A 27224-nucleotide genomic window follows, 5' to 3' on the forward strand; every position below is an offset into this window, starting at 1 on the left:
GTTACTGTGGACCATCACGGGCACCGGTCAGACCTCACACGTCCTCTTCTCTTTCTCAGCTACCTTCCCTGTGAATGATGCTGCTTTCCGCGCTGTAGTGAAAACAATCTGAAAAAAAAAAAAAAAGAAGGATTTAAAAAAAAAAAAAAAAAGACACAACCCGAGACTTTGAGTTTATTCTAGGCCTTACAGAGTGGAAACTGGGCCGGTTCTCACTCCAGAGCACGGACCTGACCGCATGACAAACAAGTGCATGGGAGTAGCCTGCAGGGCCCGGCTCTAGATCACGACCAGTCCCTCCGTTACCTCTCCGCTCCTCTGCCGCCGCCCGGGGATGTGCGTTAAGGCGTTACGCACGGAGAAGGGGCGAGTGCTATCTTGATCTTGCCTTACATCAGGACGGGAAATTTTCACCTCGGGAAGGAAGGATGAGCAGCAAGGAGCTGACGGTGGGCCAGTCCAGTCAGTATGTGGGGCCTTACCGGCTGGAGAAGACGCTCGGGAAGGGACAGACAGGTAGGAGCCTCCTGGATGACAGGACGTCTGCACCGTCCGGAGTCACAGCGACACATGATAGTCACGGTTTCATCCTTTACTCCTCCCGTTAGTCTTCTTATCTCAGCCTTCTGTTCTGCTACAACCACATTCAAGCATCTTCTAAAGTACATTACAGGATGTGCATTTCTGTAGTATCTGAAAGGGGGGGGGAGAAGTCACACAAGGCCTCTACATGCCTATTCAGCTCGGTCCTTTTGTGAGTAGAGTTTGGTCAATGTTTGGGACAATGTCAGTAAAGCTTTTTTGAATAATTTATGACATCGCCTCCTTCCTGTTTTCACACTGCATGATGATTTCTGATGCTCAAACATTTTCTCCCCCCCTCTCTCTCTCTCTCTGTCTCTCTCTCTGTGTGTCTCTCAGGACTTGTGAAGCTGGGCGTCCACTGTATCACAGGGCAGAAGGTGGCCATAAAGATTGTCAACAGAGAGAAACTCTCCGAATCAGTTCTAATGAAGGTACAGCACCTATATTCTCCTGTCTGTCTGTCTGTTTTCATATATCTATCTATCTATGGGCTGCATCTGGTGTCCTCCTGTGCCTTATAAGATCCTGGCAGTTTGTGAAGTAGTCACACAGTATCATCTGTAGGACTCACGTACACGGACGCCTATTTTCAGACGTTTTTCGTGAACCTTGGCACAGCTGCCACCCGTGTGTGCGCCACGTTTCTTTGACTGAATGAACCCTGCTGGAGTTGCAGAGAGGTTGTCGGGTTGGACAGGAGGTTTGAGGGTTTGCATCAGTTCTGTGGATAGGTTCAGTTCGGGCTGGGTAATACTGTCCTCAAAAAATATCACAGTATATCAAAGCTATGATACGATACATTAAATGTTGTCGATTAGCACTTCATAACTGCTCGGACTGGGCGACAAAATCATGATTCATGCTACTTTTGATCAAACACCTTGATACCGATATTGCGACAACCGTGAGGATGACAGTCGCAAAATACGAACACAGTGAGATTTCTGATTAATAATCATCAGTGGTGTGGATACAGTGACTGACTGGGCTCCAGGGCAACGCAATTTAAAAAAAAAAAAAAACATTTTGGGTACGTTTAGGAAAAGAGATTGTCAGTTTGTGAAACAGTCATGAAAATGAATCTGTTAGACCTGCTGCTCAGCACAGATTATCTGGTAATGTGAAGGGGTTACACATCCAGTCTCAAGCCTCTCAAACTGCTCACAAAAAGCTGGGTGGGTGATTACATCTGCACTGTCCGAGCTGGGCCACAATCACCAAATGAGAGAGCCATCCCGGACCAGCTGACGGTGCTGCAGAGCAACTATGAACATTGTGGCCCTCGAGGCTAATGTTAGTTAGCATACGGCTGCTGACAGGAATGTAAAATCTCACTTCCAGATCTTGCTGAAGAATAAAAAAAAAAAAACCCTGTGTGGTTCTCCCCGATCATCCAGACTCATCTCACCTCATGCTTTTGTTTTGTTTTTCACTGCAACGCGCAGCTACAATAAGTCGTTGCACCAGGCCCAGCTCCATTTTGTTTACGTCTGCTTCCCCATGAGACCGTGTGAGAGGGATCACATGAGGTAATGCATTGTTCCCTCTGGTACGACTGTCTTATTTGTAGTGTGCATTTGGGCCATTATTTTAAAATCGTGTGGTGTGTTTCAGATTAAAGCGAAGGAAAAAAACCTGTGGGGTTTCTCATTATGTGTGTGGCGCAACCTGATTTCAAAATTGGATGGGACTGTATTGTGAGCCTGGCTTGAGCCTGCAGAGCCATACTGCCAGCGCAGACATTGTTGCATGTTCACGTTACACCAACCTGCCAAGTGTGAAGCGGATCGCGAGATATGTGGAAGAACATACGGACAGAAAGACTTGCGTAGGATGCCGATTAAGTTTAGGGGAAGACTGTGATTTCTGTCACAGGTTAACAAAAAAGCAGTTGACAGTATTATACTGACAATATTGGATGTGTGCACGTAGACACCGATGATACATTTTTAACTTTTAATGGACAGCTCATGTCCATTGTGCACACATCCCATGAATTCAATTTTGTCACTTTATCCGCCAAACCGCTGTGATGCTGGGTTTGACCACGAAGCTCAAATCATAAGCTCGCACTCTCCAGCCTGCAGAAATAGCAACAGAAATGGAGTCTATATTTTCGTCAAGAAAAGCCCATCTGTGTGTTGTAACTTGGAGCTGCCGAGTGTGTGGGCACTGCTTCTGTATACCGAACAATAGAGATGATTTCATTCTGCTAATTAAGCCCTCTGATGAAAGCTACTGCAGCTGAAACACACTGGACTCAAATGAAACTGAAATAGGTTTGTTTTTTTTTTTTTTTTTAAATGTTTGCCGTTTCTAATGTGGCTGATTACACGCAGCCTTGAGCAGTTTTCAAAGCACGGCAGGGTGCACGGGGAACACTTCAGCGCAGAATGAAGTCTGGTGTGGTGTGCTGGTGTGATATGTTTACAGCAAACAAGCATCTCTGTCAAACGCTGAAATACAGATTTCGAAACTGGTCTGTGTCTAAACGACAGAGCCTTGTTCTACAGTACGTAAGATCAGGCAAACGTGACCAGATTACTTTCTTTAGCCCGGATGACAAATACAAGACAGATAGCCTCCATCCCTTCATCCTCTACAAATGCCACTGGTCCCTATTCCTCTGGTTTAGGCAGTATTGCTTTGGACAGCTGCCCATTGCCTTCTCTGTGTGCTAACAGCCAGTAACAGCATTACGGGGCTGCTGTCTGCTAGCTTTAGCTGGGCACATTTAAATACAAGGAACCAAAGTCTTTTTTTTATAGTGACACTCCAAATGTGGCTTTTCACTTTTAGCTTCCTGCTTGAGGGCTCCACAACACGACTCACAGGCAAAAACATAAGAAGTTAGTTTCTGTTGATTTCCATTCTCTATGCTCTCACGTACACTTAGTGTCCACACTATTAGGTTGAGTTGAATGCAATACGAAACCACTGTGCTGAGACAAAGCCTACTTTTATCATGCCGGTAGTGTGTTTATTAACACTGAAGTCATAGCTAGCTGTGGTGTTGGATTGGACTGCATTTTTTATTTAGATGTTTCTGGGATATTCTGTCCCCCTCATGTAGGGAGGAAAAGCATGTAATACAGTCAATAATGTCAACAGGAACTGAACCTGAAAGACAGATTTTATTGTAGGGCTGATGTATGGACTGCATGAGATTGTACAGTTGTACCTTATAAAGTGGCCACCAAATGTTTTCACATCTTACTACAGACCTAGACAATCCCTTACTTTTACTATCAAATTAAATGTCTAATTAGTTGTTGGCAAAATAGCTACAAATGAATCAAATATGGCCTTAAATTAATAGAATATGCCCCTATGAAAGGATTCATCAGAACCTTTAAGCATGTTTCAGACTGTATGGTTCAAAATCCAAAGACCTTGAAAGACCTCAAAGGATAATGAGAATGGGAGCATAAATGTACCATCCAATAATCAATCAATATTGTGCGTCATGTGTGAGACTGTTTACTAGGTCATTTAGACAATTGCTGGTGCTGAAATGAGATCTGATAAACTCAGTTCATTCACTTGACAGGATCCAAGTCCATCATAAGAGAACACTGACATGGCCTTATGTAGTCACTGTGATCTTACCGCCTCTACTAGGCATGAAGAGACCAAATCATCACTGTAAAAGATGAGGGACAAAATCTATAGCCCACATTAGACTAACAGTCCACCGCTGTTCAGCAGGAACATGCTGTCTGGTGAAACACTGGGATGGAACGTAATACACAAAAATCTCCCATTGAGGAGAAATGAGCACATTGACTAATAACTTTAACAATATGGGTGTATGAGAATTGTATGAAGTAAACTTGATCAAATGTAGCTTTTCATTAATCAATCCCGTATGATCTTAGTTCATGAGCAAACCTCATTCATCATTGTTACGATATGGCCAGAATTTTAGTTTAAAACATGATCAACATGTCGATTCAAGTGTGAAATAAACAAGTGTTGATGGTTTTTCATAGACTTATATGTATTGTTTTGCAGAGAAGTCTGATGTTAGCATACTAACCAGCTTGCCCCAGACCATCCTGCCTCATTATACCACTTTGTACCACAAGAGGCGAGATATACGAGAGCTGCTTAGTCTTAAAAGTTAACAGACTAAATTCAGAAATACATATCTTCTTGTCCAGTCATAGTCCTGATCAGAGTTGCTGTAAATCACCTCATACGTCTGTCTTTTAGACTGTGTTCAGTCCCAGTCTGGTGCCCAGCCATGTTCACAGGGAGGCGGCTTAGTCTGATTGAGCTGAGCCCTATTACACGCAGTGGTCGTGCTCCCGGGTGACCCAGGCACTGATGGCAGCCAGTCGCTATAGCCAAAGATAGCTACAGCAAGGAGTACAGCTAGCTGCAGTTAGTAGCTCCAATCACACAGGCTTTTTCAAGGCAGGAAAACTTTGCTCTGCATCTGGATACAGTAATGGGAGGACAGTTTCGAGCCCCATTCCTTCCTGTGAAAGCTGCTGGATGGCGTTTTAAAACCAAAAAAGCTCAGCTTCCGGGGTATACCCAGTTCCAGATCAGCATGGAAGAACAACTACATTTTTTTAATTAAATGATCTTCAGTGTTGCACAGCCCATAGAACACTCTAGAAACCTCCGCCAGGCGAGCCGGCTAACTTACAGTAGGTGCCCGGCTAACTCTGGATTGGACTGTTGGACCAAATAACTTTAAATGTGAAAGTGAGACATCGAAAAAAAAAAATGTATCCCGTGTTTAACAGTCACTTCTTTTAAAATGTTAATCGTCAAGCCTATGGGAAAATGTCTGGCGCTCTCGCTGGTGCCTCGGTAAAGGCGAGCCTTTGTTGTGGCGCTACTGTGAAACCTCTGTCTGAAATGGGGCTGGTGGTCACGCTGCCCTCGTTAGTTCTGGAACTACCTTGAAATTCTGTCTGTTTCTTCTACACCTTCAAGCGAAATGGATTTGATTCTCTCAAATACAAATGTGAAAAGATGTAAGATGCTGAGATTCGGAGACGTCTGCCTACTCATGAATATAACAGAAGATGGCACTCTGCTTGTGGTGCCTCACGCTAAAGAAAATACCGCAACGGAATGAAATGATAACTCGGCCAGTCAAAATGATCCTCAGACAGCGTGGGATGTAAACATCAATGGTGTCCTCCTTGACTTGGCCGTAACAATAGCTACCTTAGTTATCTGGGATGGCTAGCCTCTCATCTCTGAGTAGCCCAGATGGATGCTCCTCATGAAAAGCATTATTTTCTTATTCTGCCCCCTCAGTTTGTAAAACTCCTTATGTTAGCACACCTTCACCAAATTGTTTCTGCCCGGCAGCGATTGCTGAGGAACTTACAATAACATTTCACGCCGCCTCAGTCTGCGTCATATGTGACCTAACTCTGCCTTCATGTTTGCCTCCTCCCTTCCTGCCTCTCTCCTCCCGCTGACATTTCAATCGCCGTCATTTTTAACCACACTCTTTTTTTCTCTCTCTCTCCCTCTCTCTCTTAACCTTTCTCCACTCCTCTCCCTTGCCTTTGTCTATGCAGGTGGAGAGAGAAATAGCTATTCTTAAACTAATAGAGCACCCTCACGTTCTGAAGCTGCATGACGTCTATGAGAATAACAAATACCTGTGAGTATCTCTCTGTCTTTCTCCCGTCTGTGGACTACTTTTTTTTTTCTTAATCTTCTGCCTCTGGATCTCTGCCAGAGCAGAAACAACCTTGAATCTGAGAAGGAAAATAAGGTTCTGGGAGACAAAACTGAGATAAATCACCAGCATCCGTGACTTGTGTTTGGGGCGGGGTGGGGGTTGTAAATCTTTTGTTTGTTAGCTACTTTCACCTGTTTTCATCTCTCTCTGCATCTCTCTCTGCCCTTCTGTCTCCCAGTTACCTGGTATTGGAGCACGTGTCTGGCGGAGAGCTATTTGACTACCTGGTGAAGAAGGGCAGGCTGACTCCCAAAGAGGCCAGGAAGTTCTTCAGGCAGATCATATCTGCTCTTGACTTCTGCCACAGCCACTCCATATGGTCTGTTAGAGGCTAATGACCTTATGAGTCCTGCTCTTTGTATGTGTGTGTGTGTGTGTGTGTGTGTGTTTGTGTTGGTTCCATTTCCAGTTTTGACTCCAGTCGTTGCTGTGTTGACCTTTGGTGCATGTCACACCCTTCTCTCCCCTCCTCTCCTGTCGTCTCCTTCACTATCAGCTGTCCAGAAAATGCCAAATATATAATCTTTCTTTTTTTTTTTTTTTTTTAAAAAAAAAGAAAAGAAAAAAAGGCGATAGAGAGCGACAGGGATGATGTAACCAGGAAGTTGGCAGTTGCCGGAAATAAAAAGCTGCTAGCACATAAAATTAGCTTCATTGCAGTCGCATGAATGAATGCCACTGCCACATAGCTCACTACACTATGACTTTTCACAACCTTTCAGCTAATAATGTCAAATATCATATATCATAGACCTATATTAATAACATAAGAATATAATCAGCTTGTAACACAGTAACAACCCTATGTCATGCATAAATGTGACAGATGTTTTATTTAACTACATAAAGTCCAGGTTTATGAGTCGGTATGAGAACAAGCTTTAATATCAGATCCATCTGAAAATCCTCTTTACTGTAATCGTGCAACCGAAACCAAATGACGCTAACACAACAAATGTCTGTCTGAGCACTTCTGAAACACAGGGAACAGATTTTACCCGTCTTTACTTCAGGTGAATCTTTACTTTCTTCTATCCTCTATGAGTTGATTTTGATCATTTTTTTTGTCAGTATTATCCAACGGATTATGCGTACTGCACAAGAAAGACTTTGTCCAAACCCCACAAAAAGTTAGAAGCTGGTTTAGTATGTACTATATGCATTGTGTCGGATTGAACCGGTACCTTATATTATCTGAGGGGTTGCACAAACTGACATAAACTGAATTATCATCATGATTTACATGAGAGCCTCCACTGATAGATGCAAAATCCTGTAGATCTCATTTTGGTGTAAATGTTGACATGCCCCTCAGATGTCAACAAAGTGTACGTGTGTGTGTGTGTGTGTGTGTGTGTGTGTTCAGTCACAGAGACCTGAAGCCAGAGAATCTTCTCCTGGATGAGAAGAATAACATCAGGATAGCAGACTTTGGCATGGCTTCGCTACAAGTTGGGGACAGCCTCTTGGAAACTAGTTGTGGGTGAGTACTGGACCAAACGGGTTTAAGTAACTTGTTAGTGTATGTCCGACTCACTTTGGTCATATACCTTTTCAAATTTCATCTTAAATTGTGTATATATTTATATTTCCTTTTTCACTCCTCCTTATTGTGCAAAGGCGATATGCATGTTTCTAAAGTTGGTTGTTATACAGGAAGTTTGGCTTCCTTACCACTCTATCAGAGAGTGATCAACTTAATCCTCCACTTTGCAAGTTGGCTTCAAATGAACAGTTCAGTGCATCATTGTAGTGAGATCAGTTATGACTTTCAGATTTAAACAGTTCGGTGATGTACACAAAGTGTGCGGAGCGTTAGGAACATCCATTTGACGCTCCACTGTGTTTCTATTTACATAATCGATGGCTTTGTTCATCAAAAGCTTAAACATTTTTAAACCGCCTGCCCATCACTCATCAGGGGGAACGTGGATTTAACAGATAAATTTAGTATGGGATTGTAGCTTTCACCTGGATTCACCTATTCAGCCTATTCAGTGATAAAAGAGCAAGTGTCGTCAGGTTTTTGTATGTCTTCGTCTGGTTCAATCATTTGATAATTTCCTCTCTTCTCTATTTATAGATCCCCTCACTATGCTTGCCCAGAGGTCATAAGGGTAAGTTACTTCCCTCTTAGTGTGTGTGTGTGTGTGCGCGCGAATGCGTGCATGTGTGTCTAATGCTCCATACATCTGTGTTTCAGGGGGAGAAGTACGATGGTCGCAGGGCAGATGTCTGGAGTTGTGGAGTTATCCTCTTCGCTCTACTTGTGGTAAGATCCTTCTTACATCATTTCTTTTCTCCTCTTTCCAGATTTAATTTTCCCTGCCCCAAACTCCACTGGGCTGGTCACCATTTTGTTGATAGCTTGTGGTCTGCTAAGCACGGTAGTAGGCTGCAGAGGCATGTGGGTGACACAGGTGACGGCATTTAAAATCAAGGAAGAAAAGGACCACCAGCAAAAGTGGATGTAAAAGAAAAAAAGACATCTTTGGGAAGCCCTTAATATGAATACCATTTTTTGTGAGACATAGCTGTATTTGTCTACTACAATCTTGCACAGGGAACCTTTAAAAGAATGTCTTTTTGTTTAATCTCTAAATTTAAATCATTACCTTAAAAATGTGAATTGTCATGTTTGCCTTTAGTCATTGTAAATGTTAAACAAACAATGTATAGTTATGATTATTTAGCTTTAGAGGTGCTGGTTGGTTGATTTTGCTCATTTGTCATCTGTTTTCTGATCCCGCTCCATCTTCTTCCGTTCCTTCCCAGGGTGCCTTGCCCTTTGACCATGATAACCTGCGGCAGCTTCTAGAAAAAGTGAAGAGCGGGGTTTTCCACATGCCCCACTTTATACCTCCTGACTGCCAAGCGTTGCTTAAAGGAATGATAGAAGTCAACGCTGACAAGAGACTCACGGTGAGGTGCTAGGGACCATGGGGCTGATTAGCAAGAGGGAAGGGACGCTCTAACAAAGTCAATGGCATTGTTCTTTTTGCAGCTATATACATTTTTGAATCAGAGAACAAGGGTTTACACTGGACACATGTTTTTGCTCCATCCCTTAACGAAAATATGAAATCTGCTTTGAAGCAGATGAGACGTTTCCTCCAAACACCATAGCGTCAGTCCATTGCAGAGCGTTGTTGAGATGGAGCATCTTGCATCTCTGCCGGTGCCCTCTGTGATCATATGTATCAAAATCAATGTCTGCCAAAAGATGTTTCCCCCCATGTCAATCACTTGGCAGAAAGACTTAGACGACTGGACACTATAAACATGACTAAGCAAATCCAATAAGTACACTCAAGCAAAATGTCCTGACTATATATTTCTCTCTGCACGCATCTCAGATGAATGATCAGGAAGCTCAGCCAGCATATCCATAATGTGGCTCTAATAAACCTAAATGAACATTTTCTAAACCCCTGAACAACTATTGTCCATTCATGTAGCTTAGCAAATAGCATGCCTGAGTAGCTTTGGATCTCCCCACATGGTGAACAAATGTGCAAGGGGCTGTCGTAAGAGTTAAGAAGCCTTTCCAAAACCATCAAAACAATATCCTAACTTCAAGTAATGGATTAAACATTGGGTTCATCTGCTATAACGTAGCTGCAAAGGTCGGCATGTCCTGCTAACCAGCTAACCACTTACAGTAGTAACTGAGCGCTTTTAAGGAAACTTCACAACCAGCACATCAGCTGTGTGGTAGTTATTCACTGTGTGGAGGCTGCTCTGTCCTGCAATGCATGGGATTTGAGGAGTGATTTTATTGTTATTAGCAGCCACCGTGTGGGACACAGGGGCTATTCAGGTCGTTGTGCTTTAGAACTTCCCCTATAGACCCACTGGACAGAAATGATTGAACTTGACAAGATATAGCAATGGCAGCAACGGAAGGTGGGGGACTCAGTAAATGGTCCGTTGTCGCCGCTCTCCAGCTGTGTTCTAAATTGCATACTTTCTCTTTACTTACCTACAGTACTTCACTCACAAAGTAAGTACTGTTGCGAGCAGTATTCATAAAAGAAGGGTACACTACTTTGTCATGACAGCACCTTGAAATCTGACCTTCGTGCTCATATATCAGTCGCAATGCGCTGTGCGAAGTTTGATGGAAAACATTTTTTTTGATGCAGCTTAGAGTGTCGTCTGTCTGTCCTCTCTTAGCGACCGAGTCGTTCCGACATTGTGGGTCAGAATAGCCAGAACAGCATGCTGGCTGCAGCAGGGCGTCTTGTTATTTTTGTCATACTGCGATTGACCTACTATGTATTTGGATGCACTGAAACTTTTCTGGCGTATGCAGCAGTATGGTGGTGTAGGTACTGGACCGACGGAACGCAGCGCCGTCTTACCATTTCAGCACTGAAAGTATGAAGCAGGCTTTCAGGATAGTGGAAGGAAAAGAAAGAAAAGACCCAGCCCTAGGCTTTGCTTCTAGATGTGACAGAAATTGTCTCTGACACAAGACCTTACACTGCGATGAGGGAGATGACGAAGGTGGAAAGAACAGAGCAGAGAGTTGGGCCTCCGGTACTGCTGAAAGGCAGGAGCAGAGTCAGCCATGACGGGGCTGACCTGAGTCCTTATTTCTGGCCTCAAAGGCATTTTATTTGGAGACAAGGCAGGACTAAAGAGAGGCCTACAGTGTGTATATGCATCTATTTAGAAGAATGAATGGATCAAGTGGCGTCATCAGTGTTAAGAAGTATGGAGGCACTGAGGTTGAAAAACGAGAGGACCTTTCTTCCTTATTACCCAAATGGCAACTTTCTCTCCCAAAAGCAAGGCTCGAAAAGAACGTGGCTGTTCAGAGGAAAGACGGAGACGAGAGGGTGATTCAGTGAATAAACGAATGACTGAGTGAATGGATTGCTGGAGGAAATTCCACTGCACTCAGGTCAGAGAGAAAATGAGGGAGCTGGAGGGAGACAGAGACGACTGTGATGATGTGGTTTGCTACATGTTGTAAAATTAAGACAGAGAGAAAGAATATGTCTGGTCAGTTAGTCATTCTGCCACAACAGAGCAGATTTAATCAAAGCTGTGGCTTCGTCTGATGAGCTGTTGATTAATGGAGCCTGAAACCAGGTCAGACTGTCTCTCTCATTCTGTCCGTCTGCTTGTTGCCTCCATGGCAACCACCCACCAAGCAGGGAGACAAATTTCAATCCAGTTCTAAAGTAGCTGTAGCTAGAAAGGACGACATTCGGAAATGAACCCCTTTGCCATGTTCATCCCATTCACATCCGCTCTGTGCTGCACAAGGCAGATACTGCATGCAGCTGCTTTCTGGGTTTTTCACTGCAGATGTAGAAATACGGCGTTCACAGCGGGCCCACTTTGGACTTTTTACATTCTTGCAGAACTGCAGCTGCTCCATTATTCCAGCCCCTAGAGATACCGTGCAGTATTGATGAGATGGCTACCACTGTGTGCAGTCCTAATGCAGGGATGGGACTTCTATACAGCACATAATATGCTTGAGTATTTAGGACTGGGCTGCAGGGAGACTTTCTTCTGTTGGGAAAGTAGAAGCAGAATCCATTTGGTAACTGTTGAGATATTTGATGCTGCCAGCATGGCTCAGGATAACATCAGGGCGCAGGTGACATGGTTTAAGTGAAACTGCGTTTTTTGGTTTTGTTCCTGCAACATGATATTTGATGTTTGATATAGTCTGCAAGTGGAGTAAGCGATTGTGACTGTGTGGGTTAAAAGACTTTTACCGAGGACATGTTTGGAACAAATTGTTAAACTTTGGGGTTATTATATTTGAGTTAAGTTCACTCATGATTTTCTGTTGTCTGTTGCAATGTGGTTAGGTTTGAGGATTAAAATGCGTGGTTAGATTTAGCAAGCTAAAATTCTTGGTTAGGTTTGTGAGCGAAAGTTCTTCATTAGGTATCGTAGTTTGGGTTAAAATAGGGTCCTTCACAATGATAACCACTCGTTAGAAAGAATATCTCCCTCCATGTGCGTACGTTTCTCGTTGGAGTTTTTAGTGTGTTTCTTGAGCAAAGCTATAACATTTCAACAGCACGGTTGGTCAGTTTCAGTGATGGTCCTGGAGCAGCATTCATTTTGATGTTCCACAAACAACAACAACACAGCTTTATTACTTTAATTCATGACTTTATGCCTCACACTGTGCAAGAGAGCAGCTAAATTTAGCATTATGAGTCTATCTGCAATGCTGATTTGTAAGCTTTAAACTTCCAGAAGGAAAAACAAAAATCCTCTTGGACAGTTTGACAGCAGATGTTTCACGATTGTTAACGTGTGGGATTTAAGGGTTAACTTGATTAAAAGACATGTTTTGAATCAGTGCTTTAATATTGTCCTATGGTTTTGTCGATTGCAGCTAGAAGCAATACAGAAACACGCCTGGTACCAGTAAGTACATTCATTTTTCATACTTTTTTTTTTTTTCAAAACTTCTTTGCATTTTCCCTGTTTCAATCCAGCCAGTCCCACCCACGGCTCCCATTGTATAGTTCATAATTACCTCAAAATGTTCCAGCTGTATACACTGTAATCAACAATGTGCTAACAGTCAAATTCTTTCCCTGGCCCTACCCAACTGTTGTCGACATTCAACGTGTGTGATGTTGGACCTCACACACGTGCTAACCCCACACGCTGACCTTTTTTCCGATCAGGAGTGGTCGTAACGAGCCTTGCCCTGAGCAGCCACCCCCCCGCCGTGTGTGTGTGAAGAGGATCCTGTCCTTAACAGACCTGGACCCGGATGTCCTGGAGAGCATGTACTCCTTAGGATGCTTCAGGGACCGGGTCAAGCTCACACAGGACCTTACAAGTGAGGAGTGAGTAAATATACCCCGTCATATATTTCCACTTTGAGTAGATGGCAATACATGAGTGTGCACCACGGTTTAGAAGCAGATATGCTCTGTATGATGAAAGAACTCAAACATCAATGATTTGTCTGATGCATAAACATGTGTCTCCGCTGCACCTATTGATCCCTGAGTACATGTAATCATCGAACAAGTTGAGCAGATCTGTCACGTTTCGCATAGGGTGCTTGCGTGCATGCTAAAAAAAAACTGTATAATTGTGTGTGTAGTTAATTTCATTTCTCTTTCACAACCTCTCTCTCTCTTTTTCCCTGTCTCCCTCGTTCTCTCATTGTGGCCAGTCAATTACTTACTTCATTAATCTGCCTGGCATGGCAGGAACAAGGGCAACAATGCCTCTTTTATCTGACTCTCCCCGCCCATCCCCTTGTGTCCCCCTTTTCTGCAGAAGTGATTTCGGGCTTCTCGCTACCCACAATGCAACAGCCGCAGCAGTGCAGCCCTCTTCAACAAAATGAGCCGCTACACATATTCATAGCGAAGCCCTCATCAGTGTTGTTGTATTAACAAAGGGTTGACATTCTGTGACAGTGGTTACTGTTGGAATACAGAGCTATTTGGAAGCTCATTTGAATCAGAAAGTAATACTTACAGCAGCTTTCAGTGTGTCAGTACCAGTAAGAAAGGGACATACCTAGTGTAAAGCGTGGCAAAGTTAGGTTAGGGACCGAGTTAGGATTGTCATTCTGAAAATGAGGGTTAATTTCCTCTGTGGAATTTGTTTCAGTCCAGACCATGATTTCCTTTTCTTTTCAGTCATACCTTAATAAACATCCTGCGATATAGAATAGATTAGAATAGAATATGCCTTTATTGTCACTATACACATGTATTATCTTATGACCATGAACCTTGCACCATTTAAAATCCAGATATTCCCTTAAGACCTTGAGAAAAGCATAACCAGAGTAAATATTGGTCAGATGGCCACAACACCTGAAAACATTCATGTTGATCTGTGATTGCTGGATGTGTAGATAAGCAGCTAATTAGCTTGTCGGCTAATTAGCTAGTTAACAAAACGAAACAAAAATGTCAACTGAGACGACTTTTCCACTCAAGGGGCAACTTTAAATTACCTGATACACATTCACTATCCTTTCAGAAAATAAAAATTAAAAAATGTACTTAGTATGCGACCTGACTGGACCGTCAGTTTTACAGTATTATTACGTGAATATATTATTATGTGAACATCCAGGATGATTAGCTGCAGCCATCCTGGAATTTCTGCTGACCCTGACAAGACTCTGAGTGTTCTCCAGTTTAGTTCAACTGTCCGTCTCTTCTGGTCTCCTCTCTGAGTGTCTCTGCATCTTCTTCTGCAGGGAGAACCAAGAGAAGATGATTTACTACCTCCTGTTGGACAGGAAGGAGCGATACCCCAGCTGTGAAGATGAGGATCTGCCACCCAGAAATGACATCGGTGAGAGGACTTGCTCGAGTGGCTGATGGTCTATCAAAGAACAAGACAAAAACTGTATCGTGAAAGGATCATATTCATTGTCAATCTCGTCTTAATGTCAGAAGAACTTGATGTCAGATGATTTAATTAAAAAAAAGCTATCCTTAAATAATGTTTTTAACTAACATTTTTGTCCTTCAAGACCCACCCAGGAAGCGCGTGGACTCGCCCATGCTGACGCGTCATGGCCGCTGTCGTCCGGAGAGGAAGAGCCTGGAGGTCCTCAGTGTCACAGAACAGGGGTCTCCCACCCCACCTCGCAGGGCCCTGGACACTAACGCACACAGCCAGAGGTACAGACCGGAACAAACTAATTTTCTTTTTTCAAATGAAAACAACAACCTCGATATTAAATTGGGAACAGGTTAGAATGATAAAAAAAAACAGAAGGACTTTTTCATGGAAGCTGCCTGCTGTTTGTTTCTGTCTTCAAAAGGTCTCGTTCAGTCAGTGGGGCGTCCACAGGTCTGTCCTCCAGTCCTCTCAGCAGTCCCAGGGTAAGGACGTCATTCTATTCTTTTCTAGTTAAGTAAATTCAGCTGTGGAATTGAAGCAATTGTTCTTCTTCTTACAATTTGTTTCCTCTGACATGTAGCAGCTTAATATGTACAATCATAGTAAAAGAAAAAAAGATTGGACCTCTGGAGAAACAGGCTTTAAATCAGCCATCTGGATGCTGCAAGAGCTTGTGAGAAGTCACACAGCTACGAAATACTTGCTTTCTCCAAATTAATCTCACCCATTTTAATTTTGCTGCGCCTACGATGGTCTTGGCCGGGTCAGTAAAATGTGCTGTTGTGTGCTTTACATGACATAATCTGACTAAATGATTACACTCGTGCGAGTGGGGGATTGGCAAAGAAAGCTGCATTAATGGGCACAGTTCCACTCAGTTTTAGCATCTGTTGATTAAAGCTACATCGTTCCCTTTCACAAATTTCAATGAGCAACGTGAACACGCTATCTTTATGGCACAGGGTCAAAGTCAAAGCAAATATATGATAATATAATCCATGAGCTTTTTAAACTTGCTTGCTGGCCATTTTCACTAAATAAGCCGTGCTAGTGCACGTTCTTATAGACACTTCTTATTTTGTTTACAGGCAGTAAATGCTCTTATTCTCTTTTTTGCCAAGAGTTAGATGAGGAGATCAATACCACTCTCACGTATGGTAAAAAAATAAATAAATTCAAATTAAGCACACACTACCATCTTGTTAGCTGTAGCACAATACTGACAACAAGGGGAAACAGAATATTTAGCTCTGTCCAAAGGTAATAATATTGCTCTTCTAGAACCTCTAAAGGCTACTGCTTAACACGCTGTATCTTGTTTGTTCAATCCCTACAAAAACCTACATGTTGAAAAGAGCTGTTTGAGGTATTTACCAGTGGATTTGTACCCTTCTATTTCTTGGCTGGGAGCAGTAACTTCCTGGGCAGCAACCAGCAGAGACTCAGTTGTACAGATTAAACAGATTTGATATTTTTGAATTAGCTAGCTTTGTGAGACAATTACCTTTCAGCAGAGCCAGAAACTACTACCTCCCAGTCCCAGTCTTAATGCTAAACTATAAGCTTACAGGCTGCCAGCCAAAGCTTTGGATTTACCATAGAAAAAGAAGAGTGGTATCGATTTTATAATCTAATGCTTGGCAAGATAAGCACACTTTCCATAATGTCAAATTATGCCTTTAACAGTAAGTACATAATTACATATTTTTTATTTTGCAGACCCAAGCACACTCTACCCAGACCATAGTCTCTTTTTTATAGATACAGTAGGACACATTTATTGAAAATATAATTGATAACACTTCTGCCATCTGTTTTGGGCAAGGCTTCCATTCTGTCTGCATATACAATAGAAATCAAACATCAAATACTGGAATCATTGTTAATTTAGACTTTATCTGTGATATTTAGGCCCTGTTATATTATACAAACATTTGAAAGACAAGGCTAATTATATTTTTTTAATATTGTCAAGAAATCTCCTCAGAAAGACCAAAACAAACAATAAATTGAGTGAGCTAACTATTTTCTGTGTTGCCAGCAAGTGATATAACTTCTTCCTCTGTACCACTGCATTCCATTTTTGTCCAGAAACTATTAAAGGAGACAAGTTGTGATAATTTTCAGGTTCATAACTGTATTAATAGAAAACTACTAGAATGTTTTTTTTTTCTCACACATTCTAGTGTAGCAGCACTGTAATCCCCCTCTTACAGCTTCACCTCTACCATGAATCTAGGCACAGATTATGCAAATGGAACATCGACTACTGACGAGGCATTTCAGGCACTTCATGAGCAGTGTTTCTACTGGATAGGGGGGCTTCCGTTGACGTCAACTCTGACGTTCTTAACTTTTAAGAACTTTTTAAATGCAAAAGAACCTATAAAAAACACTCAAGGAATAAAAATGCAACAAATCAGTGAGCCAAACTGTTTTACTGGGTAAATAAACCACTCTGCAGTAAATGCTAGCTATGTATATTCATCCACAGCTGAAAATAGTCCCGGATACATAAATCAGAGAGATTATCACTCTCTGAAATATTGAACTCTGTCTTCTTTGTACTTAACTATGAAAAAATTCAAGCCTCATCCTTTCGTTTGCAATATTTTTACATTTATGGTCCCTGAAGGCAACATATTGTAATGATTGTTGCACTGGCAATCAGTCAGTCAGTCTTTGTCAGCTCTCTGCAGTGCTGTAGACGAAAAGTAGTTTTAGATGTCAAATGAATCAGAAAGCTGCCACATCTGTCTTTCCAATCTTTTCCTATTGAACACACAGTATATTTAGTCTACAATATCTGCTACTACTTCAATAAATAGATATCAGTTTTGGCCATCAAAAGCACAAAACCAAATTTCCTGTTGTTTTTCTGTGATAACTGTTGTCACTGCTGGTTTTCCCTTGCCATCATATTGTCACATTCAGTCATACATGTTTCCATTTCATAGACGCATCATGCTTCCTCATATATAAGTCTGTGTGCACATGCTAACATGGACAAAAAAGGACTACACTCACAATTATACCCCAGAGTAGAGATCATCAAGTCCATCTTCCATTTGGTGATTCTGATCGCGACTTAATGAAGAATCGTTTCCAGAACCATAATCCATGACCATTGCCTTCTCTCATCTGTTCATCCCTCTGTCCCTCCTTCTCCCCATCTCTCTCTGTCTGCCCATCAGAGCCCGGTCTTCACTTTCAGCCAATCAGAAGTCACTTCCACCTCTGCTTCATCCTCCAAAGACCCAAAACCAGGAAGTGCCACCAACTCTCGTCCTACCCGCCCAGCGCCTGACCCAAAAACCCAAACACTGCCCTCAAAGGGCCCCACTGACCGGCCCCAGCTCCACTCCATGAAGTCCCTCCCACTCCAGACTCCACGCTCCCCTTCTCCGTCCCCCTCCCCACTCCTGTCCCCCATTCCACGCTTCTTCAACTTCCCTTCACCATCTGTGTTCAAGTCCAAAAATGTCCACTCGTCCTCTAACTCCTCTGCCACCCCTCCTCCTGTGTCACAGGTCACGCCACAGGGCTCGCCGCTGCCCACCCCGCTGGGCACACCTGTGCACCAAATCCAACACCCTTCCTCCACCACCCCTCCCTCTTCTTCCTCCTCATCTTCTTCTTCCAGAGCTGACGGAGCCGGCGGGGCCTCGCTATCGCTGACCCCGCCCTCCAGTCCGGGAGGCAGTGGCGGTCTGGCTGCCTCAAGCTCCGCCCACTGGAGAACAAGGCTCAACTCATTCAAAAACAACCTTCTGGGCTCGCCGCGCTTCCATCGGCGCAAACTGCAAGGTGAGTGAAGCTGAAGAATTTAAACAGACACAAAGTGAATGATGATTTGTGAATCCTCTCCACTGATTATTTAAGATAGTACATACTGAAAACGTGTTTTCTAAACAATCTCCTACTCTTGATTGGCATCAGAGATAGGCTCTATTATTACCAAGACACTTATGTATGCCTCAGCCTGCAGCCTGCGGCTGTGTTGTGTAATGTCTGATTCTGTGATAATGTGTAATTAGGACAATTAAATTAGGGCCTGTCATCAAGATTTGCTGCCCTATTCCATTTTCTCTCTTTCTCTCTCTCTCTCTCTCTCTCTCTCTCTCTCTCTCTCTCTCTCTCTCTCTCTCTGTCTCTCCTTCTCTGACGCTGTCTCTGTCTTTTTTTAGTCCCTACATCAGAGGACATGTCCAGTTTGACTCCAGAGTCAAGTCCAGAGTAAGTCCACACATGCCTCAGCTTGTCTTTCTCTATTTTCTGTGTGCAACTCAAAAGTCAAGAAGTTTCTTTTGAGGGTTGACAAAACAATCTCACCACAAAATACTATAAACAGGCCATACAATGGTTGTAGGGTTTTTTGCCTTTCCGTTATTGTGTTATGTAGCATTTTTTTAACATTATACAGCTGTACCACAGCCATGGTTACCAGCTGTAGCAGCGTTATTTTGGATCACACTACCTTGCTAGGCACTGACCGCCCTACTCTGCCTGTGATTGGAGAGTAAAAGCTGAAACAGAGAGGGACTTTGTAACAGTGGACATTATAACTTGGTACTCTCAATACTCATTTTCTGTAATCCAGTTGGCTGGAGTTCATTCCATCGCCCCAGCCTCCTGGATGATTTTATGTTTGTGTATGTGCTTATTAAGGGGGTGTTGGATCGCCAATGCAGCAGAATTCTTGTTGCTGCTTGTTTTTTGTCACGCCAAATGTAACAGAATGACCAAAATGCTATAAATATCCCATTCCTTGATGTGACCATCTATGACTGAACGCAATGGCAGTCATGCGTGGCCAGCTAAAAATAACACATCAAATATGTCTCACACCAAATATTTTGTATCATTCATTTGTACTCGCATGAATGGAGCCAATGTGTCTCATATTCTATTTGCAGACTTGCTAAGAGGTCCTGGTTCGGAAACTTCATCAGCCTGGAGAAAGAGGAGCAGATCTTTGTTATGATTCGAGACAAGCCGCTAAGCTCTATCAAGGCCGACATCGTCCATGCCTTTCTCTCTGTGAGTACGATCTAGAGCACAGATGAGCCTCCATAACTTTCAGCAATAATGTATAATACTAGTTGTGGTGATAAAGACACATATTTAAGATGTTATGTCTTTTACTGAGCGTCAACCTTTTCGTTTGTCTCTCCAGATCCCATCACTCAGCCACAGTGTGGTGTCTCAGAACAGTTTCCGGGCAGAGTACAAGTCCTCCGGCGGCCCCTCTGTCTTCCAGAAGCCTGTCAAGTTCCAAGTATTATATGTTTTTTGTTTGTTTGTTTGTTTGTTTGTTTGTTTACCTTTTCAGTTATAAGAGACTCAAAGCTTAATATTTACAAATGCATGTGATTCAGTGATCTTGGTTGTGAACTCAAGGATGGTGTGGTCTTTTGCTCCCATAGGTGGACATTGCTTTCAGTGAAGGAGACAGGGAGCGAGAGAGGGAGCGAGCAGAGAGGGAAGGAAGAAGAGAGATGGGCATCTACAGTGTCACCTTCACTCTCATAACAGGTGTGAATGTGTTATTGGCTGTTGGACATGTGGTGTACATGCAGAAAATATGTATCCAAAATTTAGTAATGCGATTTAAGTGTTGAAAATTTGACTGTTCAACAAAGGAAGGAAGGTTTCAATTAAGCTTGCTCCAACTTAAAAGGTGATAGTATGTGTCGTGTTTACAACCTGTTTCTGCTGCCCCCAAGTGGCCAAGGTATTTTCAATCTATATCTTTGAGGCTACTCTATTTTTTTTTAGTGTGTAAAATTAGAGTTTCAAGTTTCACTGTGTTAGACTTTATAATTGCTGAGCCAGAGCAACCTGGAATGAACGATGAGTCGATCCTCCTTCCTCTCAGGTCCCAGTCGCAGATTCAAAAGAGTGGTGGAAACGATTCAGGCTCAGCTCCTGAGTACTCATGATCAGCCTTCCGTGCAGGCACTGGCTGGTAAGTATCACACACGTGCACACAACATATATAGTCGTGTTTTTATCCTTTTTTGGGACACTACACAGCCTTGTAGCCTCATTCATGAAGACTTATCATAACCATAAGCACTACCTGCCTGACCCCTACCCTGAACTAAAACTAGGACTTTACCTTAAATTTGAATTATTTATGCTATGGGGACTTTCCTTCTTTCTTCTTTTTCCCCATAAGGAAGGTTCACACAATGTCACATGTTAGCTATGTCCCCACAATGTGAGTCTGATATGTCTGCACGCACACCTGTTAGTTCAGTTATTTGTTTCACGCCTTTTCTCCCTGATTTTACCCCTGGCCCCTCAGATGAGAAGAACGGTCAGCTTTCCCGACAGCCAAGCACGCCTTCGCGTCAGAATTCCCGGCGTTCCGAAAGCGGATCGGAGCGGGAGCGGGGAGAGAAGGAGCGTGCGGCAGATGGAGGGAGCAGTAGTGGCAGCAGCAGCGGGACCGTCTTACAGAGGCGCGGGTCAGGGAAAGACAAGACCAGACTCCTCTCGTCGTCCAACGGGACGCAGTCTCATCCCTGAAAAAGAATGTTGTGGAAGAGAGGCGAGGGTACTTCCGCCTGGCCTTTTTCTCTTCCTTCCCTCTGTCCTTCCCACATTCTGTTCCATTTCCTTACTTCCTGCCTTGCTTCCTACCATTACTCCAAAGCAATGGAATATCTGAGGGGAAGTATTCCATTGAAGCTGATCTTGGGATATGACAGAGAACTCCCCACAGAGGCTGGTTTCAGCAGAAATGTATACTGGAGGAGGAGGCAGGTTGAGCTGATCTCTAGACAGCCTTCAAGGGCAGCTTCACCCCAGAGGGACGAAGTCAAAGACAGGTTGTCCAAAATGTCCCACCTTACCAGAGAAATACAGGAAAAGTTCACAGACAGGGAAACACACAGTCCACCTGCTCCGATGAATCAAGAAAGCACATACCCTTCCCAACAACCAATCACATACAAGTTTCAAATCTGACGGGAAATCTCCCATCAGTCAGCCAAAATGGAAGACACTAGCCACCAACAGAGCCCCTTCAGTCATTCTCTTTTATCATTTTCTGACCAGCCAGATGTCACCTGGATCGCCGACTCTCTTCAACACCACCTGATGAAATATGAAGAGCCACATGACAGAAGGCATGCTCTCCTCTCCTCCCTTCACTTCAAAAAGAAGAAAAAATGTGTAATGACAAAATGAGGTTGTCTTTTGAAAAAACAGTAAGAATTACAGGAGGAGTCTAGATTTGATTGTTAAAGTGGATATCATTTCTGAATAATTTGCAAACTTAATGCTGTATTTTACCAACCAAGCCGTCTTGAGAGCAGAGGGAAAAACACAACGAGAATGGTGGAGAATAGATCTGACATGGTCTACGTAATATAGCCCCAGGTGAACATGAAAACATGACAGACGAGACACAACTTTTCCTCAAGTGTATGAGCAGCATCAAGTCCCACAATTATTTCTGAACTACACTGATGAAGCTATGATACCGTAATTGCCTTTAACGGAGGAGAAAAAGTGGAAAGCAAATTACATTTAGCCACATTTTGAGAGCACCAGTCACAACACAGGTAGAATGTCTCACAAGTGTAAACTCCCACCAGAAGAGAGGGGGATGGATAGAGACAAAACAAAGGATAGCTAGCAGCAGGTATCTATTTGGTAGCAAAGGAAGGGCAAAAGAAAAACTAGTAGCCAAAAACATAAACTCACTTTAACATGACAATGAAAGTCAGTTGTGTTAAATATAATGTAGTCTATTTCAGTACAACATATACCATATGTTCCTTTAAAGTTATTGTTTGCTGTGGTTTTTGCTCTTTTACATAATGGCTGTGAATCAACCCCTTCCGAGCGTTGCCCCACTGCGAAAGAAAGTGGGCGAAAGCTGCAGTCGGTGCGAGTGTTTAGCTGAAGCCAATCCAAGGCCTCAGCAGTCTGAGTGAGCCTAGCATGACACACAGGATGTAGACTTGGTGGTGTTAGTGGGCCAGTGGACGCCTAGTTCAGGTGCCATTTCCCCCCTACTTCCGCTATCGCTACCGCTATGTTACGTGCTAAAAATGGCCCTAACACTAACCCAGTTCCTAATGGTACAAACTAAACAAGCTAGCAGCTCTCACCTTTTGACTTGCAGGAATGTAGCCATTTTAATGACAGGAGTCACCTGTACATACATACACACATACATATATTTACGGCTGATTTTTATGGTCAGTTGACCAGAGAGGCACCAGATAGATAATAATGTGCCTGCTTTAGTCTGCCATTTTGTCTAAAATTCCTGATTCCTTCGTACTTGTTTTTAAAGTATCACACGTTTTCTTATTTGCTTGTAAGTCCGTCTGTTTACAGCTGTATTCAGACCAAAGCTGTGAATGCGACAATACGCTGCAGCAGCGTGATGGTGTCACTCCATGGCCCGTCTGTGTGACATGGTGTGAACTTGAACCACCCCCCTCGGATCAGATTGCTGAAAGCAGAAGCTGCTATTTTGTTATGCTACTAGCATTCTGGTCCCACTTGTGATCGTTTGTCCACATGGAAGGATTCAAAATAAAACTAAACAACCAGGGTGTGAAGCATATCCTTATATCTTGTTTTAAACCAAGGCAGCAGACCAAACCTATAGATCACAAGTGCTACACAGAAAATTGCCTGTAGCATTTAGCCATGCTAAATAGCATGCCTGATACTGACCCGTTCTACTCTACTTCTGATCACTAGTCATGCCAGAGTAGGTTAAGCGTGCCAGTCCTACAGTGATCTTTGGCATCCACAGATAGAAAAAACATAACATTTTAAACTAGTGCATCATGCTAAACTGACGGAATACACATGATACATTACACTATATGTATATCACTGTGGATTCAGTCCTTCACGCCGCTGATCTGATCGGTCTGAAAATGCATAACCTTCATTAAAATGAATGGAAGACCCAAGTTTTTGCTGCCGGATTTGGTCTGAAGACAGCCTCATGATTGTCTACATATGATTGCAAGGACAAAGATGGGGCCTACCGAATGAGTCAGACTGCTAAGTCATTAGCTTCAGCTAAACTTCGAGCATGCATTTTGGTGGTTTTGTATTTTGTCATCTCTCTTTCATTAGAGCCACTTGACTTTAGGCAGGGATCACTTCACGGTCAGTGTGGACAGGAGGAATGATAACAGTGACCAGTAACTCCTCTAATGTAGGTCTACACGAGGGCATGTCAGTTTTGTTTAAAGGATAAAAGTCCAACTCTATCCTCACTGAGAAGAGGATTAAATCCCACGATTTGACAGTAGCTGGAGATGAGTGATGATGGAAATGTGAAACTAAAATGAAGAGGCTGCACAGGACAACCAAGTGTTTAAGCTTTTTAGACCCACAATTACGCAATTGAAACCCTTCCTATGTTCCTTTGACAACAGATGCATAATGATGCAGGGTGACTCAGAGCCCCAACAAAAGCCTCAGTTCTTTCTGCCTGTCTGAAGGAGAAATGGAGGGAAAGAAAGGCGGGTGGACACGAACAAATAATGTACTTTACAAAAGAATGAAAACTAAAGAGCAGGAAGAGAAAGGACTCAGGTGTGTCTGTTGTCATAAAAATGCACACGTACTGCCTGGAGGGGGGAAAGGAAAACTGAAGCCACACATAAAGAATGAGTCATTCCTTTATTGTTCTGTTCATTTTTTCTGCTCTTTTTTTCTGCTCTTTTTTTTAATGTTTACATGTTTGACACCAACAAATTAGAAGGCGGCGCTAACCATGTGAATGTCAAAAACTTTTCTGAAATGATCGCAAGAGTGGTGACATGTTTTTGCTCCATAATGTTTATTGAAAATGTATTTATTTATTAATCTATTTATTCATTTATTTATTCATGTATTTATTTGCCATGTATTTGTTTGAAGTGTGATTTTATTTAATGAAAAGCCAGAGATGGGTGTAGACAGGGAGATGTTACTTTCAAGATGTCTGACACTGCAGCTCAAACCAGCTTTCCCTGACAGAAAAACAACTCCTCCCCTTTTTCTTGCACAGTAAGAAAATTGATGCTGCAAAAATACCTCCCATCATTATATTGTGTTTGTAGCTGCTGGAATCTCTCACAATTGGTGTGTTTGACACTGAAAACACACACACACACACACACACACACACACACACACACACACACACACACACACACACACACTCACAGACACACAGGCCTTTTAAATAAGAAGTCTTTACTAATTAATGATTAATGATGTGTGCTACTATCTCTCTGGTTTTGGTGATCCCTTCACTTGAAAGTCTTGAACAAATTCAGAATTTGCCCAAGACTTTGGTTTACAAAGAATACCGGCATGAATGACATCTCCACTAGCCTCAGCTACACTTTTATGGTTTGGAGCTAACTAGCACATGTTAGCATGCTTACAGGTTAAACTAAGAAGGTGAAGATGGCAAACACACTTGTTAAATGTCAGCATGTTTAAATTGGCTCCGAGTGCTGAATAATTCATTAACCGTTAGAACACAAAGATTTTTTTCCTTATCATATTCATTCCCTTTGAAATCACTCGTGTGTTTATTCGTGCAAACCATCACTCTGAAACGTTCCAAATTGACTTCCTCTTGGTCTCTTCTCACACTGAGCACTGAACAAGAATGGAAAGAAACAACATTTGTTTGCATTTTTATCTGCCATTTTCTGTACTATTATTAGTCTCTTACAAGTTCCTTGAAATGTGGTCAGCAATCTAGAATTTTTTTCACAAGAATAGCATCCAAGTGCAAACTGAACCTTTTCATAATATCCTCTGTGACAAATCACAAGGGGGGATTTCGTCATTGTCTCAGAATAGTTAGATGAAGCTTTAGGGAAACTGTTTGCCAGTTCTTCTTGACAGTGGACTCGTAAGCGGTGCTGCAATCTAAATGGAGATACGCAAGAAAGATTATTAGTCTGTTTTCCCCTTCTCGTCAGTGACCAGGCCGTCTTTTCTCATCACTGCTGCTCAAAGTGGGCCCCCAAAGTGGAATGAGGGCTAGAGGGGCTTTCAGTTACACACTCACAAACACGAAAGAGAGCGTTACGTCATAGTCCTTTATTTTTTTTTTAAACACACGGTTAGAGTCAAGTTCACCTTGCATTCATTTCTAGGAAGAAAGAAGCAAGTTAAAGGGTAGAAATCGGAAGAGCTAAGACAGGAAGGAAGGCTGCTCCAGATTGTGCTGCACTCTGAGCAAACTCTGCATCAAAATCTATTCAAACACACAACGGGACCCTCGGCACATTAGCCGCTGAGAGGCTTCCCGCGCTCGCAAAACTACCCTATTGAAAGTAATCTCACCCCTCCCTCCGTCCCTCCCTCATTCCTCCTTCATCACCCCCCCCATCCCATTCACCCATCCACTTTACATTTTCTACTCCCCCCATTCATCCTCTTTGTATCTCTTGAAACCTGCTCCACGCCCGTCCTTGCCCAAACTGCACATATGTCCCCCCTTATATAATCACCCCCTTCCTCCCCTGCCCTTGTATACATTTTACACACTGTATACTTCAATGCAGATGCTGTATACATTTGTATACACTGTATGCCTTTCTCTGTCTCCATTGTATGCAATCCATATCTATGTAGCATTCACTATCTTTTATCGACACTGTAGTCACCGTACAACTCTTCCGCTCATCATTATTGCTCATTCTTCTTCCGCAGTAAGAACTGTACGACTATAATCTCTCGTCTCACTCCCATATTCACCTCCATTCCCACCCTACTCTGCCACGCCACACCCATGATCGCCTCCCCTCCCCTCCCACATCTTGTAGAACCTCCAGTCCCTGCAGTAGAAAAAGTTATTATTTTTTTTTCACTCTGGAGGAATTTGTGAAGTCAGAGAAAAACTTGAGAGGAAGAGGTGTGTGGGGGAGGGTGGGTCGAGAAAACTTCTAATTCATGATGATGATGATAATGATGATGACAACGATGAAGAGAAATGTCTGTAGTATAATAACATAAAAATGAAAAGTGCACTATTATGACAATGATTATTATTGCCTGTGAAAAATACTGACCAATAAACAACAATGGAAATATCTGTGGGTTTTGTGTTCTCTGTTAATGGTGCATAAAAATGTTAAAGTCACTTTCCTCCTTTTAAATGGTGACAGACTCCACCACTGGAAGTTCTTCTGGTTCACAAAAGGACTTTAAGTGCAGAGACAGAGCTTCCGTTGTGGACTCTGGGGCTTGGTATGTGTCTGTAGAATTTAGGGTTTTAGGAGGTGACATTCAACCAGGATCAGAAAATACACATTAAGTTCTCAAAGCTGAGCTGGCATTACTTTGAATATACACCTTTAAAAAGCTCAACATTTTAAGAAATGTACATTGTTGTTAGCTAGTTATCTAAACACTAATCTTATATCTGTACAGTAGCCTAAACATAAAGCTACTGCTAATTACCACTCATCTCAGATTAGCACAAAGACTGGAAACAGGGAAACAACTAGCCTGACTGGCAAGGAAACCCTTTAACCACAAAGAGAAGGTGGCTATACTC

The 27224-nt window shown here is 42.7% G+C and overlaps 1 protein-coding gene across 4 annotated transcripts; it reads left to right on the forward strand.

The window, feature by feature from the left end:
* On the forward strand, window positions 1–26757 carry si:dkey-16p21.7 (serine/threonine-protein kinase BRSK2). Of its 4 annotated transcripts, none has more exons than XM_037090235.1 (20): window positions 1–516; window positions 922–1016; window positions 6135–6220; window positions 6480–6620; window positions 7668–7784; window positions 8385–8418; window positions 8505–8573; window positions 9077–9223; window positions 12675–12706; window positions 12973–13137; window positions 14520–14617; window positions 14799–14949; window positions 15093–15153; window positions 17866–18478; window positions 18859–18907; window positions 19588–19711; window positions 19848–19949; window positions 20098–20206; window positions 20550–20639; window positions 20973–26757. In XM_037090235.1, the coding sequence occupies exons 1-20, from the start codon at window positions 429–431 to the stop codon at window positions 21203–21205; spliced, it is 2604 nt and encodes an 867-aa protein (XP_036946130.1). In that variant the 5' UTR covers window positions 1–428; the 3' UTR covers window positions 21206–26757. The 4 variants fall into 4 exon arrangements, with proteins under 4 accessions (XP_036946130.1, XP_036946131.1, XP_036946132.1 ...); XM_037090236.1 differs by having other exon boundaries at window positions 20982–26757; XM_037090237.1 differs by having other exon boundaries at window positions 18202–18478.
* The last annotated feature ends 467 nt before the right edge of the window (window positions 26758–27224 follow it).

The sequence above is a fragment of the Acanthopagrus latus genome, chromosome 23 (genome assembly GCF_904848185.1).
Source record: "Acanthopagrus latus isolate v.2019 chromosome 23, fAcaLat1.1, whole genome shotgun sequence".
Taxonomy (NCBI): Eukaryota; Metazoa; Chordata; class Actinopteri; order Spariformes; family Sparidae; genus Acanthopagrus; species Acanthopagrus latus.